This window comes from Nicotiana tomentosiformis, chromosome 6 (genome assembly GCF_000390325.3).
Source record: "Nicotiana tomentosiformis chromosome 6, ASM39032v3, whole genome shotgun sequence".
NCBI lineage: Eukaryota > Viridiplantae > Streptophyta > Magnoliopsida > Solanales > Solanaceae > Nicotiana > Nicotiana tomentosiformis.
Window position 1 is genome coordinate 124085190 of NC_090817.1, and position 17342 is coordinate 124102531.

General features: G+C 37.7%; 2 protein-coding genes across 2 annotated transcripts; both read right to left on the reverse strand.

Annotated features, from left to right (window-relative positions):
* Positions 1-4059: 4059 nt before the first annotated feature.
* On the reverse strand, positions 4060-5049 carry LOC138894714 (uncharacterized). Its single transcript, XM_070179442.1, has one exon. The coding sequence runs from the start codon at positions 5047-5049 to the stop codon at positions 4060-4062; it is 990 nt and encodes a 329-aa protein (XP_070035543.1).
* Positions 5050-5671: 622 nt separating this feature from the next.
* LOC138894715 (uncharacterized) lies at positions 5672-6403 on the reverse strand. Its single transcript, XM_070179443.1, has one exon. It carries the CDS (start codon positions 6401-6403, stop codon positions 5672-5674), a length of 732 nt encoding a protein of 243 aa, XP_070035544.1.
* Positions 6404-17342: the final 10939 nt, after the last annotated feature.

Here is a 17342-nt window from a genome sequence, read left to right on the forward strand (position 1 = left end):
CATAAGCTACAATCCAATGTTTTTTGCTTCCTTTTTATTTTTTGTCTACTTGCTCTAACTTCATCACACTCTTTTCTCCTAAGCTTCTGTTTTCTTCCTTTGGTACTTTGTCTTTCCAATCGTGGAGGCAAAGGAGGTATATTACTCGACATAGTCCACTTCTCTTGACCATTCATAGTGTAGAAAACAGAGACTCAAGTGCGAGCGAAAATCGCCATTGATGTGGCGGTCGAAGCTTCGCAAAGATCAAACGAGAAAGGAGAGAAGAAAATGATGGAAACTTCTGGAGAGAGAGAAAGAGAGAAAAACGAAACTCTTTGATGAAATGAAAATGAAAGTAAAGTATAGTGTATCTGTATTGTACAGTACATATACACATACTATATTATTGGCTAATTACAAAACTACCCCTCAACTACATAAATACAAATACAGATATAATACACAATATTCTCAATACCCCCTTCAAGTTGGAGGTGAGGAACTCACTGCCAACTTGCCAAGAATAGAAGTATGTTTGATCCCTGTTAAGGCCTTCGTAAATATGTCTGCTAGCTGAGCGTCTGTGGGAATATGATGCAAAGTGATGAGGCCATCATGTAACTTGTCTCGTACAAAATGACAGTTCACCTCTATGTGCTTGGTACGCTCATGAAACACTGGATTTCTTGCCATGTGTATCGCAGCTTGGCTATCACAAAAAATCGAGATAGGATGCAAGCAAGGAACTGTCAGTTCTTCTAGCAATCTTTTAAGCCAAATTAGTTCTCCAACTACCTTTCTTACTGACCTATACTCTGCTTCTGCAGAGGAGAGGGAGACTGTTTCCTGCTTCTTCGATTTCCAGCTGATAGGACTATCACCCAATAAGACAATGTATCCACTCACTGATCGTCGAGAATCAGGGCATGCAGCCCAGTCTGAGTCACAGAAAGCCTTCATAGTGCAATCTGGGTTGTTGGAAAAGAAAATGCCCAAGGTTGGATCATTCTTAAGATACCTCAAGACATGAAGGGCAGCTTTAAGATGAGGTTCTCTGGGTGTTTGCATGAATTGACTCAAGTGCTGAACACTATAGGTAATATCTAACCTTGTGTTGGTGAGGAAGTTAAGTTTCCCAACTAACTTTCTATAGTGAGTGGGATCTGCCAGTAGGGTTCCCTCTTCTGCCTTCAACTTGACAGTACAGTCAAGAGGAGAAGAGACTGTAGTATACTGATTGTCATATTCTCTCAACAGATCTGCAGTGAACTTCCTCTGTGAAATGAGGACTCCATCATCCTTGTAGAGCACTTCCAGTCCCAGGAAATAGTGCAGCTTTCCTAAATCCTTGATTTTGAACTGATCATGAAGGAAAACCTTTAGTGCCTTAATTTCTTCTACATCTGTACCTGTAAGAATCACATCATCAACATAGACAGCCACAAATACTATTGAAAAACCATCCTTCTTACAGAACAGTGAGTGGTCATTTTCTGAATGTTTGAAACCCCTGGTGCACAGTGCCTCAGTCAGCTTAGCATACCACTGTCTGCTTGCTTGTTTCAGTCCATACAAGGACTTGTTTAACTTGCAAACTAGACTAGGGACCTCAGTCTGCAGTCCCTGTGGTACCTCCATATATACCTCTTCATGTAGGTCTCCATGTAAGAATGCGTTATTCACATCTAGTTGGAAAAGGTTCCAGCCCCTTTTAACTGCTATGCTGATAAGGATCCTAACAGTTGTCATCTTGACAACTGGAGAGAATGTCTCAGTATAATCTATTCCTGCCTGTTGTGTGTATCCTTTTACCACCAGTCTTGCCTTGAATCTCTCAACAATCCCATTTGCTCTGTGTTTGATTTTATATACCCATCTGCATCCTATGGCTTTCTTACCTGCAGGCAATGTTACTAAATCCCATGTATGGTTAGCATGCAAAGCTTCAAATTCTTGTGTCATGGCTGCTTGCCATGCAGGGTTTAAGGTTGCTTCCTCATAAGAGCATGGTTCAGATTCATGAGAAATGTTTCTCATCATATGCTGACTGTCCTTGTTTAAAGCAGTAAAACAAATGTGTTGATTGTCTGAAAGGGGAAAATTGAGCAAGACAGTGTGTGATGTATTGTTCTTTAGATTTGGAAGGGAATACACATATTCACTTAGGTAGTTTGGTATTTTTACTGTTCTGGATGGTCTTGTAGGACTTGGGAATAAGTAAGTATTAGTGGTATGTTGGTCTGAGGTATTTGAAATGACAGGTGAGTTTTCAGAAACACCTGCATCAACAGGTGAATGGTTGCTTTGATCAACAAGTGGGGAAATATTTTGATTATCTGGTAAAGAAAAGTTGGTGACAGAAATTGGTGAAGTTCCAGTTTGTGACTGACTATTACTCAAGGTAGCATCTCTATGACCTTCACATGCAAGATCATAATGAAAAGATGGCAAAACACAAGGAAGAGAAGTGTGATCAGAAGACACTACAAAAGGGAAAACATGTTTATGGAATTGTACATCTCTGGAAATGTGTATTCTTTTAGTGGCTAAGTTCAGTACCTTGTAACCTTTTGTGCCAAAGGGGTAACCTACAAAAACATGAGGCTCAGTTCTGGGTTCAAATTTGTCTTTATGAGTTTTAAGAGTGGTAGGATAACATAGACATCCAAAGCTTTTAAGGTGTGAATAATTGGGTTTGTTTTTGTAAAGTATTTCAAAAGGTGATTTGTTATTCAGGATTGTAGAGGGTGGTCTATTAATCAAGTATGTGGCTGTGAGAATGCATTCTCCCCAATATTTTATAGGTAACTTGGACTGATACAGTAAGGCTCTTGCAGTTTCCAACAAATATCTGTGTTTTCTTTCCACCACACCATTTTGTTGAGGTGTGTATGGACAGGTTTTCTGGTGTATAATTCCCTTGGAATGAAAAAATGATGAAGTTTCATTGTTGACAAACTCCAGTCCATTGTCAGACCTCATGGACTTAATGGAAGAATTAAACTGGTTCTCTATCATAGACACAAAGATTCTTAGAATTTGAAGTGTATTACTTTTACAACTCATAAGATATGTCCAGGTTGACCTACTGAAGTCATCAACTATGGTAAGAAAATATTTATAGTTGTCATGTGTGACTGTGTGGTATGGCCCCCAGAGGTCTATGTGTAATAGTTCAAAAATATTGGTAGATGATGTATTTTTTTGTGGGAATGGTAATCTTGTTTGTCTGGCCATAGGGCAAATTGAACATAAGAATGGTTGTTTGGGTGCAAAACTTACAGGTATAGATGATATTCCCCTCATTTTTACAAAAGGTACATGGCCCAATCTGTTGTGCCACAAATAGTCAACACAATTTCCATAAGATGAAGAATTAAAAAAGGATCCACACACATTAGTAGGATAACAAGTGGTGCAAGAACCTTTCTTATTGCTTGAGAGTGGAACATTTACAGATGATGATGAAAGACAATTAGCAGGATAAGTTTCCAAGTTGTCATTATCAGTAGAAGCAGGACATGAATTTGAAACGAGAGAAGTGGGAACAGTAACTGAACTAAGGAACTGACACTTTGAGCAGAGGAAGTACAAACCATTCCTTGCTCTACCAATCTCCAGAGGCCTCTTCATTGAAGGGGCCTGTAAAATGCATGAAGTATCAGAAAATTGGACAATTGTCTTAAGGTATGATGTTAAACAATGAACTGAGATCAAATTGAACTTAAAACTGGGAACAAACAACACTTTGTGTAAAGTCAGCTTAGGGCTAAGGACTGCATCACCAATTTCTGTCACTCTAACTTTGTATCCATTTGGTAAGGTTACTAGGAAAGGATAAGGTAGAAATCTAATGTTGGTTAATAGGGCTTTGTTATAGGACATATGATTAGAAGCTCCGGAGTCTAAAATCCAATATTCAGCAGATGATTTGAAGCATTTACATGAAAAATTACCAATGATTTCTTTATGAGTAGAGCAAGCCAATATACCTGCAAAGTTTGCTGCCCCACTAGTGATGTTATTTGAGACTTCAATTGCACTTCCACCATGGAAGTTCTCCAACAGATGCAGCAGCTAATTATATTGCCCCTTTGTCAGGTTTTGAATCCCCATGCTTTGATTTCTAGCACCAACCTCATTGCATCCTCCAGGAATTATCCCTTCAGGTCCTCTATGCACACTCGCAGCGGAAGCCACACTTTTTCCTTTAGTGAATTTGAAGTCCTGAGGAAATCCGTGTAGTTTGTAGCATTTATCTTTAGTGTGTCCTTGCTTCTTGCAGTAGTCACAAAACAAGCGTGACCTGTTGGATGGATAACTGCCTCTGTATGAGCTGTTGTTCCTCTGTTGAATATAATTTGTCCTAAAGGCAGGATTTGCAAGACCACTGACATTCATTGAAGCAGACTCCATCATCAGATGGTTACTTGGCCTAACTTCCCTTTGTTTTTCTTCCTGGATCAGGATAGAGAAGGCTTGTGCAATACTGGGCAACGGATTCATCATCAAAATGCTTCCTCTCACAACTGTGTAGACCTCGTTTAGACCCATTAGAAACCTGATTAGCCTTCTGTCTTGTTCAGCCTTGTGCATATTTGCCTTGGCACCACAAATACACTGGCACTTACATTGTGCATGTGCATTCAATGTGTTTAACTCTTCCCAAAGCTTCTTCATTTTTGTATAATATCCTGTAATGTCTAGGGTTCCCTGACTTAGATCGTTAATTTCTCTCTCGAGCTGGTACAATTTTGCTCCATTTGTCTGATCGTACCTATCCTCCAGTTCCTGCCACAATTCCTTAGCATCGACCACATACTGTAAGCTATCTGCCAAATCTTTGGAAAGTGAGTTGAGAATCCACGATGTGACCATGTCGTCGCATCTCTCCCACTGCCCAAATGTCGGATGGTCGGAATCTGGCTTCTTACATTTTCCGGTGATGAAACCGACCTTATTCTTCACTGAGAGACCTCTGAGGACGCCTCTTCTCCAGGATCTATAACCAGTTCCGTCAAACACCACCGGCACTAGTGTCGATCCAGCACTCTCTGAAGGATGCATGTACAAGGGATTGGTCTAATCTAATGTATCTTTGTTTGTATTAGTTGAATCTGAAGCATCGTCATCCATCGCCATGATATAAGATGAATTAATCGACAAATCTGAAAAACTGTGGGTGAAAAATTAGGGTTTCCCGATTTTCCTTACAACTTCAAAAGGAACGAAGTAATGAAGGAGATGACCCTGCTCTGATACCATGTAGAAAACAGAGACTCAAGTGCGAGCGAAAATCGCCATTGATGTGGCGGTCGAAGCTTCGCAGAGATCAAACGAGAAAGGAGAGAAGAAAATGATGGAAACTTCTGGAGAGAGAGAAAGAGAGAAAAACGAAACTCTTTGATGAAATGAAAATGAAAGTAAAGTATAGTGTATCTGTATTGTACAGTACATATACACATACTATATTATTGGCTAATTACAAAACTACCCCTCAACTACATAAATACAAATACAGATATAATACACAATATTCTCAATACATAGGTAGAATAGAAAATGCATAGATCCTTCTATAAGTTTCTACCTTATAACAATCATCCACGTATGAATTAATGTCATCATGTTTAGCCCAAATAGCGGCAATGGCATGTTTGCCAGGGATTCCTGTTAGATCCCATTTTCTTCAACTGCATTTTCTATTTAATAAATCCACAGCCCAATTGTTCATTATGCTTGTTCCTATTATCTCATAATTTCCCTCATTTGACTTCCTAGGAATAAATTCAGCTGCACTAGCTCGATTTTTGTGCAATACATCCTTAATCCTAGGGCAAATATCATTATCATTCCACTTGGCACATTTATCCCTATTTGCTTGTATACTTGTCATAAGGTGATACCTTAACTTCTCTAATAAAGTGATAATCGGCTTATCTCTAGCCTCAATGATCATGCTATTAAAATATTCACATATATTATTGAGTAAGGTATCACATTTCACAGTTTGAGGGAAGTGAGATTTAGACCATTCGGCAGCTTCTGAATCTAGATCACAGATGTCAACCATGCAATCATCAAACCACTTTACTGTTGTAGCTTTTGCAGCCGTCCAAAGGGCATTCTTGAGAGAGATACTACTGTACTCGGCCCTCTTAAAGTTGTTATGGAGGTGTCTCACACAGAATCGATGACAAATATATATCAATACCTCATCGAATGCTTCAATCAAACTGTTTTGCTTATCTGACATGAAGGTACATGTGTCATCATCATCAATGTCTAAGTCAAGCTTCAAATAATTTAAAAACCATTCCCACGATTCCTTTCTTTCCCTCTCTACAACTGCATATGCTATCGGAAAAATATTATTATTCGGATCAAGCCCAACAACAGTTAACAATTGAGTCCCATACATTGGACCCTTAAGCTAACAACCATCCACCCCAATTATTCTTCTACAACCACTATTAAACCCCTCTTTACAACCACTAAAACAAATGTAGATTCTCTGGAACCTCTTATGCTTGTCGGGTACCTCATTTTCAACTAACTTCATATAGACAGGGGTATTTGAAAAGATAACCTGAAAAGGTATTGCAACAAAACTAATGGCCTACAAGGATTAGTATTTTATAGTAATCTTACAAGAAGAAAAAGACATATTAATGTAGGTGGACCTAACTCACTAACGATTAAAAAATGGCTTATAAAGATTCTCACGTCAGAGACAAACTTATTTATTCCTTATTGCTTGTCTTTATTCATATTTTTTATTCAAAAGGCTTCTATTATATCATGCATTTCCTGAAATATAGAGGAGATTTAATTTTTAATAACCTTATTATAATATAATGAAGCCATCATATGGTACATAGAAATCCAAAATACTAAAGAATGAGAAATGAAATCAACATACAGTAAAAAAAATCACATTTTGTTCAGTTTGTTAAAAATCCAAATAGCATTCCTTACTAAAATCTTACCATAATTAGGCATTTCACTACCATGGCATCTAATAATCATTGGCGGAGATAAAGAAATAAGTTTCTTCACTTGAGTTCTCTTCTTGTTCCGGTCAATCAAAACTTTTGCAGAAGGGCTAGGGTTTTTGGTGAAGTATTTCTTCCCAAGTTGACTTGGGGAAAGATTGCAAATGAAGGTAGTCTTTGACCGATAGGTTTAGTATTTACAAAGTCACGTGACTGTCACATAGGTCCCCTTCTGTTAGTTTTAATTTAGGCTCTGTTAGTGAGATCAAATGTGCTCCACTTTAGCAAAGTTAAGGGATTAAAGATATTTTGGATTATATTTGAAGGACAAAAATGAACATATTCCCATAAATAAGGGACAATTTAAGTCAAAAACTCACAACAATAACATACCTAGTAAATTTTCAAATATACCTTGTGAAGATAGAGAAAGGTTGTTTCTGATTAATCCTCGGCTCAAGAAAAGCATAATACCAACAGTCATGAAAAGGAAATACGATAATAGAGAATCCATCAAAAAAGAAGCAACAACAACAAGAAAAATAAGATAATCAAAACAAAAAAATAGTAGGTAGTAATAAAAAAGTAAGAATAAGAAAATACAGGAGTAATACTAATATTACTGGTATGGAGAAGAAAAATGCATGACTACCTACTACCTTAATACTCGGCTGTCGCACCCTCTTATCAAGTGTCATATCCTTTGTAAGCTGAATATGTGTCATGTTCTAACGAATCACATCTCCCCAGTATTTTTTTGGCCTACCTCTATCTCTCCTTAGACCCACTATTATCAACCTCGCACACCTCCTCACTAGGTATTTGTGCATTTTCTCTGCACATGTCCTAACCACCTTAATCTTGCTTCTTGCATTTTGTCCACTACAAATATCACTCCCACTGTCACAACCCCAAATTCCCTATATAGGAGGTCGTGATGGCACTTAGTCTCTAAGACTAGGTAAGCCTATCAATGCGGAATAATCATAAATATCTTAAATAAATAAACTACAATTCAAATAATTACAACTCCCAAAACTCGGTAAAAATAAGTCACAAACTTCTAAGAATTTATCCTTAATGTCTCTATATATATTAAGGTCTAAAGAAAATAAGGAAGCAACATAATAATGATAGAAGGGGACTCCGGAGTCTGTGGACGCTGACAGATATACCTCGAAGTCTCCGTGCATTGGTACTCACTAATATCTGGGCTGGTAAGAAGTACCTGGGTCTGCACAAAAGATCTGCAGAAGCATAGTATGAGTACACCACAACGGTACCCAGTAAGTGCCAAGCCTAACCTCGGTAGACTAGTGACGAGGTCAAGTCAGGCCCTACTGAAAATTAATAATGGCATGGTAAAATATTTAACAATATAATAAAATAAAATGGCAATGGAAAGAAATCAAGTAGCATGTCACCATTTAATTACACAAAATAATGGCAAATAATATCTCGTGGAATCAAAACAGAATTCCTTTCAACTTTAAGAAAATCATAACAATAATCAAAGGCAATTGTGGCCATAAATCAATATCAACAAGGGCACTCACGAGATACTAGGGGTGGGCATATATCGGTTAGAACCGAAAAAACCGACCGAACCGAAAATATTTTTATTTCGGTTTCGGCCATTCGATCTTTTCGGTCGGTTTCAATTTTAAAATTTTAAAATTCAGTTTTTCGGTTCGGTCGTCGGTTATTGATTTATTTTGTTCGGTTAGCCGAAAAATCAAATTATTAGCAAATTGATTCTTTAAACTATATATAGGCTAAGCCCAATATAACAAATACTAGACCCAATTTTAAGGTCCATCAAAGACGGCCCACTCTTAACAAATACTAGGCCCACACTTAAAGATTTCCCATTCTTAAGATTTTCCCAAATACGCTAGGGTTCTTTTTCTTCAAACTTCTCTCTCTAGTCTCTATCACCATTGATACACAGGTGTGCTTGTGCCGGTAAGCTTAATTTTTGTTATATTTCTCTCATTGCTTCTTTTTTGGTCTCTATCCTCGCCGATCTTCTCTTCTTTCTCTTGTTTTAGTAAATTTTTTCTTTTTTTTTCTGCTAAAAATTAGTAGTTAAAGACTTAAAGGCGCATGTATATTGTTGAAAGAAGTCTTGACTCTTGAATTTGATGTCCATTTTTTGTCTCCTTGCTCGGTTATTGTTTCTGTTTCCTCATTTAATTTTGTGCTTGATTCTGTCTCATCCTCTAACTTCCTTTTTCGCATTATTATAGCTCAATGTTTTATTGTTCTGCTTGTATTCGTTTTCGTAGATGGAAGAAAAATGGAAGTAGGGTAAGTGAAGCCTACGAAGGCGGGGGTTCAAATGATAGCATACCTAACACTGAATGTCTCAGTCTTGATGAAGCTCCAAAGAAAAGGAAAGTCATGCAACCTAGATCTGATGCTTGGAACCATTTTGAGAAGTATGATGATCCTAGTGGAGCTAAAAGAGCAAAATGTAAGTATTGTGAAAAAACTTATGCAGCTGCTACGAAAGGTAACGGTACTACATCAATGAACAATCATCTCACTAAGTGTCCCAAAATGCCCCGTAAAATAGAAAATAGTCGAACACAACTAAGTTTTCTACTAGCTTCAAATGGGGCAAATGAAGGGGTGCTTGCCACTTAGAAATTTGATCAAGCACTTAGTAGGAGAGCTTTAGCTCAAATGATAATTTTGGATGAGCTGCCATTTAGTTTTGTTGAAAAGGAAGGATTTAAGAAGTTTATAGGAGTCACAATACCTCAATTTCAAATTCCTTCTCGTAGAACATTGACAAGAGATTGTTATGAACCTTATTGTGAACAAAGACAAAGTTTGAAGAAGTCCTTCAATGAAGCACGTCCAAAAATCTGTCTTACAACAGATACTTGGACTTCTATACAAAGAATAAACTATATGTGTCTTACTGCTCACTTTATTGACAACGATTGGAAATTGCATAAAAGGATAATAAACTTTTGTCCTATCTCTAGTCATAAGGGTGATGATATGGCGGCGATTATTACTAATTGCTTGCTTGATTGGGGTTTGGAAAATGTATTTACTATAACAGTAGATAATGCTAGTTCCAATGATGTCACAGTAAGAGAAATGTCTAAACAATTGACTACTTGGGGAACTAATATAATGAATGGTAAACATCCGCATGTTAGATGTATGGCTCACATACTTAATCTCATTGTACAAGATGGGTTGAAAGAAATTGGTGTTTCTATCAAGAGAGTTAGACAAGCTGTGAGATAGATTAGACTATCTCCCGCTAGGATTAGAAAGTTTAAAGAATGTTGTGAATCTCAAAAGTTAACTTCCAAGAGAACATTATGCTTAGATGTTTCTACTCGATGGAACTCTACATACATGATGTTAGACACAACACAACAATTTGAGCTTGCCTTTGACAAATATAGTTTCTTTGATACTGGATTGTTGCATCATCTTCGTACCTATGTATGTGAAGATGGAACTAGTGCTGGTGATCTCACAAGTGATGACTGGGATAATGTGAGAATAATGGTAAAATTTCTTGAAGCTTTTTATTTGCTTACTTTGAGGGTCTCTGGTTCTATTTATGTCACTTCCAATGTATATTTTGTTGAAATTTGTGAGCTTGATCTTATTTTGAAAGAGTGGATGGAACATGAAGATGCTAGTTTGAAAGAAATGGCAAAAAAAATAAAAGAAAAATTTGTCAAGTATTGGGGTGAACCTGAAAAAATGAATAATATGATCTTTATTGCATCAATTTTGGATCCCGTAACAAGCTTGACTATGTTCCTTTTGCAATTGTGAGGATGTTTGGAGAAAAAGAAGGGAAGAAATTGATTTTAGAAGTGAAAAATTATATGGATTCTTTGTTTGATTATTATGTAAAGAAAAACTCAAAAGGATCTATATCTGCTTCATCTGGAAATACAACAGCTACCATGAGTGGTTATGGTAGCTTTTTGAAAAGAGGAACAATGAGAACGAAATTGAAATTTGAGAAACATAAGGAAGTGACAGGAGGCTTAGGTGCTAAATCAGAGTTAGATAGATATCTTGCTGAAGATATTGAGCCCGGAACGGATGAGTTTAAAATCTTAAAGTGGTGAAAAATCAATGAGCCTAGATTTTCCATTCTTGCGGAGATGGCTCGTGATGTGTTAGCCATTCCTATTTTAAGTGTTGCATCAAAATGTGCATTCAGTACTGGAGGTCGCATTCTTGACTCGTTTAGGAGTTCATTGACGCCTAAACTGGTGCAATCTCTTATTTGTCTTCAAGATTGGCTTAGAAGTGAACCTATTCCTATTAAAGTTGAGGAAGACTTGGAGTATCTAGAACAACTGGAACTTGGTAATTATTTTGTGTTTTGCATTTATTATATTACAAATAGTTTACTTAACACTGATGCATGACAAAGTTTTCTTCAATATTTTCCTTAGATTTGGCAAATTGTGCAAAAGATTCAACTATCATTGACATATAGTTGCAACCTGTGGCATGTGTGGTAAGTTGATAACCTTCTGTATATTTGATGATATAACATTGATATACTTTATTATAAATCAATTGTGTTTTTGACTTATAATTATGTCTTTTTTTGCAAAGGTTTGATCATGGCGCCTAAATGGAACTTACGGATTATGTATCATCTTCATAAATGCTTAGATCAACAAGTAAATAGACAAGTAGTAAATAGACAAGTGATGCTGCAGTAATAACTTGCTAGTGAGCTCTTTTGGTAGACAAGCTGATGCTGCAGTAGTACTTAATATAGTTATTTTGTTGATTTTGAGACTTCAGTAACATGAAAATTTTCTAACTTCTCGATTACTCTTTTGGTTATGTAATATTGCTTGTACTAAACAGTGATTTCCTACTAGCTGTTCAAGCTAACTTTTGGATATAATGAATGAAGTTTATGTATAAATTATCACATTGGCATATTTCTAGGTTTTTGGCAGCAAAGCAGCATAGATTCTGGGTTTTTTGTTCTCTCATGACTGAATATTGGACATATGTTGCTGCATATTGAATTTGATATGGGTATTTTGTTTCTTGATTATGTGCAAATTATCACATTGGCATGTGGTTTTATAAATAAACTAGATGGCTGCTGCTTTTCGAGCTCCTATTGGTGGTCTGCTGTTCGCTCTAGAAGAAATGGCATATTGATATATTTTAAAAAATGTACATGCTTTTATTTGATTCTTGGTAGACCAAAAGGTTTTTGGGAGATAATAGTCCTTATCGCTATATTTGTGTTACTAAGATTATAGTATATTTTCTCTACAAATCAGATTTTTTAATCAAGAATACTCCTCAGCAACACAAATCAGATTTATATAAATAAAAGAACAGATTTATGATTTATCACATTCAAGCAACACAAGTAGTCCGAAATTTTGGAAAAAATCAACAAATTAGTCAGTCCAATTAATACGTAGAAGAAGCCCAATATGATAATGTTCAAACCGAAAACCGAACCGAAATTAGAAAACCGAACTAAACCGAACATATTTCAGTTCGGTTTCAGTTAATACTCTTACAAAACCAAAAACATAATAACCGAATCGAATTTCTTCAAACCGAACTGAACCGACCGAACGCCCACCCCTACGAGATACCGCCTCGTAGTCCCAAATCATAAATAAATTCACAATATCTCACTTTCTTATCTCATCGCGGGAGCCTTCACAATTTATTTGAAAGAAAATATTTTTTCCGAAATAGCATCCCGCATTTTAGCCATCCTTATCACACCGCATGACTTCTAGTAGTTCTCCCTACTAGCCACGCGTATCAAAAACCCTTATCTCACCGCAAGCATTTTAATACCCAGACCTTATACCACCGCATGTATATCAATATCACAATTTGCACCTCAAGTGCCCAAATATTTCAATTTGCCAAAATAAATCAACGATATTTTTCCACAATAAAGAGCTCATGGCTCATGCCAACATAAATCATCAATAATATTTTTTCACAATAAAGAGCCGACGGCTCCATCACAATGAGTACAAAAATATTCAGGAATAAGTAATTTAGCAAAATAATATTTTAAAATCTTTAATACGTTGCTTCAATACCAAATTTAAAATGTCAAATACTTCATATTAATAATATTTAATTTAAAGAAAATTAATTTCAAATAATGCACATAATGAAAGAAATCAAGTTTCAACCAAACAGGTAAAATAATTAGCAGGAAAAGGTCAAGCAAATTTAAAGTATACAATTCAAATCAATGATGGAGAATATAACAAGATTTAATAATTTAATTAATATGCAACAATAATCTTCATAATTTAAACACATAATCCTTCACATTTAGTCCGTGAACACACTCGTCACCTCGTGTACACGACTTTTATCACATTACAATTAATACCAATCCTAGAAAAAAATTTCCTCACACAAGGTTAGACAAGTCACTTATCTCGACTTGCTCCAATTTAACCAAGTAGTATATTTTTTCCTCGATTTTTCAATTTCGGTCGACTCGTATCTAGTCATAATTAATTCGATACAGTCAACAAAAATTTTGGAATCAATTCCATAAGAAAATACTATATTTTTCAATAAAATCCGAAATTAACTCAAAAATGGCCCGTGGGGCCCTCGTCTCGAAATCCGGCGAAAGTTACGAAATATGAACGCTCATTCAACTACGAGTCCAACCATACCATTTTTACAAAAAACCGACATCAACTTGACCTTCAAATCTCAAATTCTCATTTTGAAATTCCTAGGCCCAAATCCTCTAATTTTACCTCAAAAATATGTAATTCATTCGAAATATTCAATGATAATCCAATATAATTGACTAATAATGATCGCATGTGACTTACCTCAGGTTTTCCCATGAATTCTCTTTGAAAAATCGCCCAAAACCGTGTTGAAAATGTCCAAATCATAAAAATATCGGAACCCCTCTGTTTTTATAATCTGGTCAGTGTTTTCGCACCTGCGGACAAAATTCTCGCACCTGCGGTGAAATACTGCATCTGCGGAAATTGCTCAACCCAGCTGCCTTTGCTTTTTCTGCGAGCTTTGGACCGCATATGCGCTTTCGCAGGTGCGGAAAATTCCATCGCACCTGCGGACGTGCCCGCACATACGCCCTTCCTCTCGCTTCTGCGCAAGCGCTTCTACGCAACATGAGCCGCATCTGCGGCTCCAACTGGGCAGCCCTTCGTCCGCTTCTGCGAGCCACAGCTCGCTCATGCGAGTCCGCACCTGCGGTATGTCCCTCCGCAGGTGCGATGACACCAGAAGCTGCAAATTTCATAATTTGCCTAAGTCCAAAAATTGATCTGATTTCGATCCGGATCGCACTCGGGGTACTCGGGACCCCGTCCGAAAATACTAACAAGTCCTAAATCATCATACGAACTTAGTCGAGTCTTCAAATCACATCCAACAATACTAAAAACACGAATTACACATAGATTCAAGCCTGATAAATCTTAAGAATTTCCAACTTCTACATTCGATGTCGAAACCTATCAAACCAAGTCCGATTGACCTCAAATTTTGTACACAACTCATAAATGACATAACGGAGCTGTTAAAATTTTCAGAACTAGATTCCGACCCCGATATCAAAAAGTCAACTCCCCGGTCAAACTTCCAAACTTAAATTTCTATTTTAGTCATTTCAAGCCTAATTTCATTACGGACTTCCAAATAAAATTCCGATCACGCTCCTAAGTCCAAAATCAACATACAGAGTTGTTGGAATCATCAAAATTCTATTCTGGGGTCGTTTGTACATAAATCGACATCCGGTCACTATTTGAATTTAAACTTTTAATTATTTTTTTTTAAATTCCATATCTCGGGTTAGGGACCTCGGAATTTGATTCCGGGCATACGCCCAAGTCCCAATTCATGATACGGACCTACCGGAACTGTCAAAATACTGATCTGAGTCTGTTTGCTCAAAATATTGACCAAAGTCAACTCAGCTGAGTTTTAAAGATCTAATTCATATTTTAATCAATTTTTCACATAAAAACTTTCAAAAAATTTTTACGGGCTGCGCACGCAAGTCAAGGAATGATAAATAGTAATTTTCAAGGTCTTAGAACACAAAATTAATTATTAAATTTAAAGATGACATTTTGGGTCATCATATTCTCCACCTCTAAAACAAACATTCGTCCTCGAACGGAGTTAGAAAAAGTACATGAGCTGGTGAATAAGTGTGGATAACGGCTGCGCATATCATGCTCGGTCTCCCAAGTCACCCCCTCAACCGGATAACCCCTCCACTGAACCTTCACGAAAGCAATATTCTTTGACCTCAACTTTCAAACCTGCCTATCTAAAATAGCCACTGGTTAACATAAGATAGATCCTTGTCCAACTGAACCGAACTGAAGTCTAACACATGAGACAGATCGCCGTGATATTTTCGAAGCATAAAAACATGGAATACCGGATGAGCTGTAGAGAGACTAGGTGGTAGCGCAAGTCTGTAAGCCACATCTCCAACTCTTTCAAGAATCTCAAAAGGCCCAATATACCTAAGGCTCAACTTGCCCTTCTTCTCGAACCTCATCACACCCTTCATAAGCGAAACCCAGAGCAATACCCGCTCACCAACCATGAATGCAACATCATGAACCTTCCGATCCGCATAACTCTTCTGTCTAGATTGGGTTGTACGAAGTCGATCCTGAATCAACTTAACCTTTTCCAAGGCATCCTGAACCAAGTCTGTACCCAATAGTCTAGCCTCGCCCGGTTCGAACCAACCCACTGGAGACCGGCACCGCCTACCATACAAGGCCTCGTGCGGAGCCATCTGAATGCTTGACTGGTAACTGTTGTTATAAGCAAACTTCGCAAATGGTAAGAACTGATCCCAAGCACCCCCAAAATCTATCACACACGTACGTAACATATCCTTCAGTATCTGAATAGTGCGTTCGGACTGCCCGTTCGTCTGAGGGTGAAATGTTGTACTTAACTCTACCCGAGTACCCAACTCACGCTGTACTGTCCTCCAAAACCATGAGGTAAACTGTGTACCCCGGTCAGAGATGATAGATACCGGTACACCGTGAAGTCTGACAATCTCGTGAATATATACCTGAGCCAGTTGCTCGGAAGAGTAAGTAGTAATCACAGGAATGAAAAGAGCTGATTTGGTCAGCCTATCCACAATCACCCAAATTGCACCAAACTTTCGCTGAGTCCGTAGGAGCCCAACAACGAAATCCATAGTGATCCGCTCCCATTTCCATTCTGGAATCTCTAACTTCTGAAGTAATCTACCCGATCGCTGATGCTCATATTTCACCTATTGACAATTTAGACACTGAGCTACATACTACACTATGTCTTTCTTCATCCGCCTCCACCAATAGTGTTGTCTCAAGTCCTGATACATCTTTACAGCACCCGGATGAATGGAGTACCGCAAACTGTGAGCCACCTGGAGAATCAACTCACGCAAGCCATATACATTGGTTACACATAGCATGCCCTGCATCCGTAGTACACCGTCATCTCCAATAGTGACTTCCTTGGCATCACCGTGCTGAACTGTATCCTTAAGGACAAGCAAATGAGGGTCATCATACTGACGCTCCCTGATACGATCATAAAGAGAAGACCGATAAACCACACAAGCCAAAACTCGGCTCGGCTCGGAAACATCCAACCTGACAAACTGGTTGGCTAAGGCCTGAACATCCAAGGCTAAAGGCCTCTCTGCTACCGGTAAATATGCTAAGCTGCCCAAACTCTCCGCCTTACGACTCAAGGCATCGGCCACTATATTGGCCTTCCCGGGATGATAGAGAATTATGATAACATAATCCTTAAGCAACTCCAACTATATCCGCTGCCGCAAATTAAGATCTTTCTATTTAAACAGATGATGTAAACTCCGGTGATCGGTGTAGACCTCACAATGGATACCGTACAAATAATGCCACCAATTTTTTAGCATGAACAATAGTTGCTAACTCTAGGTCATGTACATGATAATTCTTCTCATGCACCTTTAACTGTCTGGATACGTAGGCAATCACCCTACCATCTTGCATCAACACTGCGCCGAGACCAATACGCGATGCGTCACAATATACAGTATAATACCATGTACCTATAGGTAATACCAATATTGGGGATGTAGTCAAAGCTGTCTTGAGCTTTTGAAAGATCTCCTCACATTCCTCGGTCCACCTGAACGGAGCACTCTTCTGGGTTAATTTGGTCATAGATGCAGCAATAGAAGAGAAACTCTTTTCAAATCGGCGATAATACCCTGCCAAACCAAGAAAACTCCGAATTTCCGTAACTAAGGACGGTCTGGACTAATTCTGCACTACTTCAATCTTC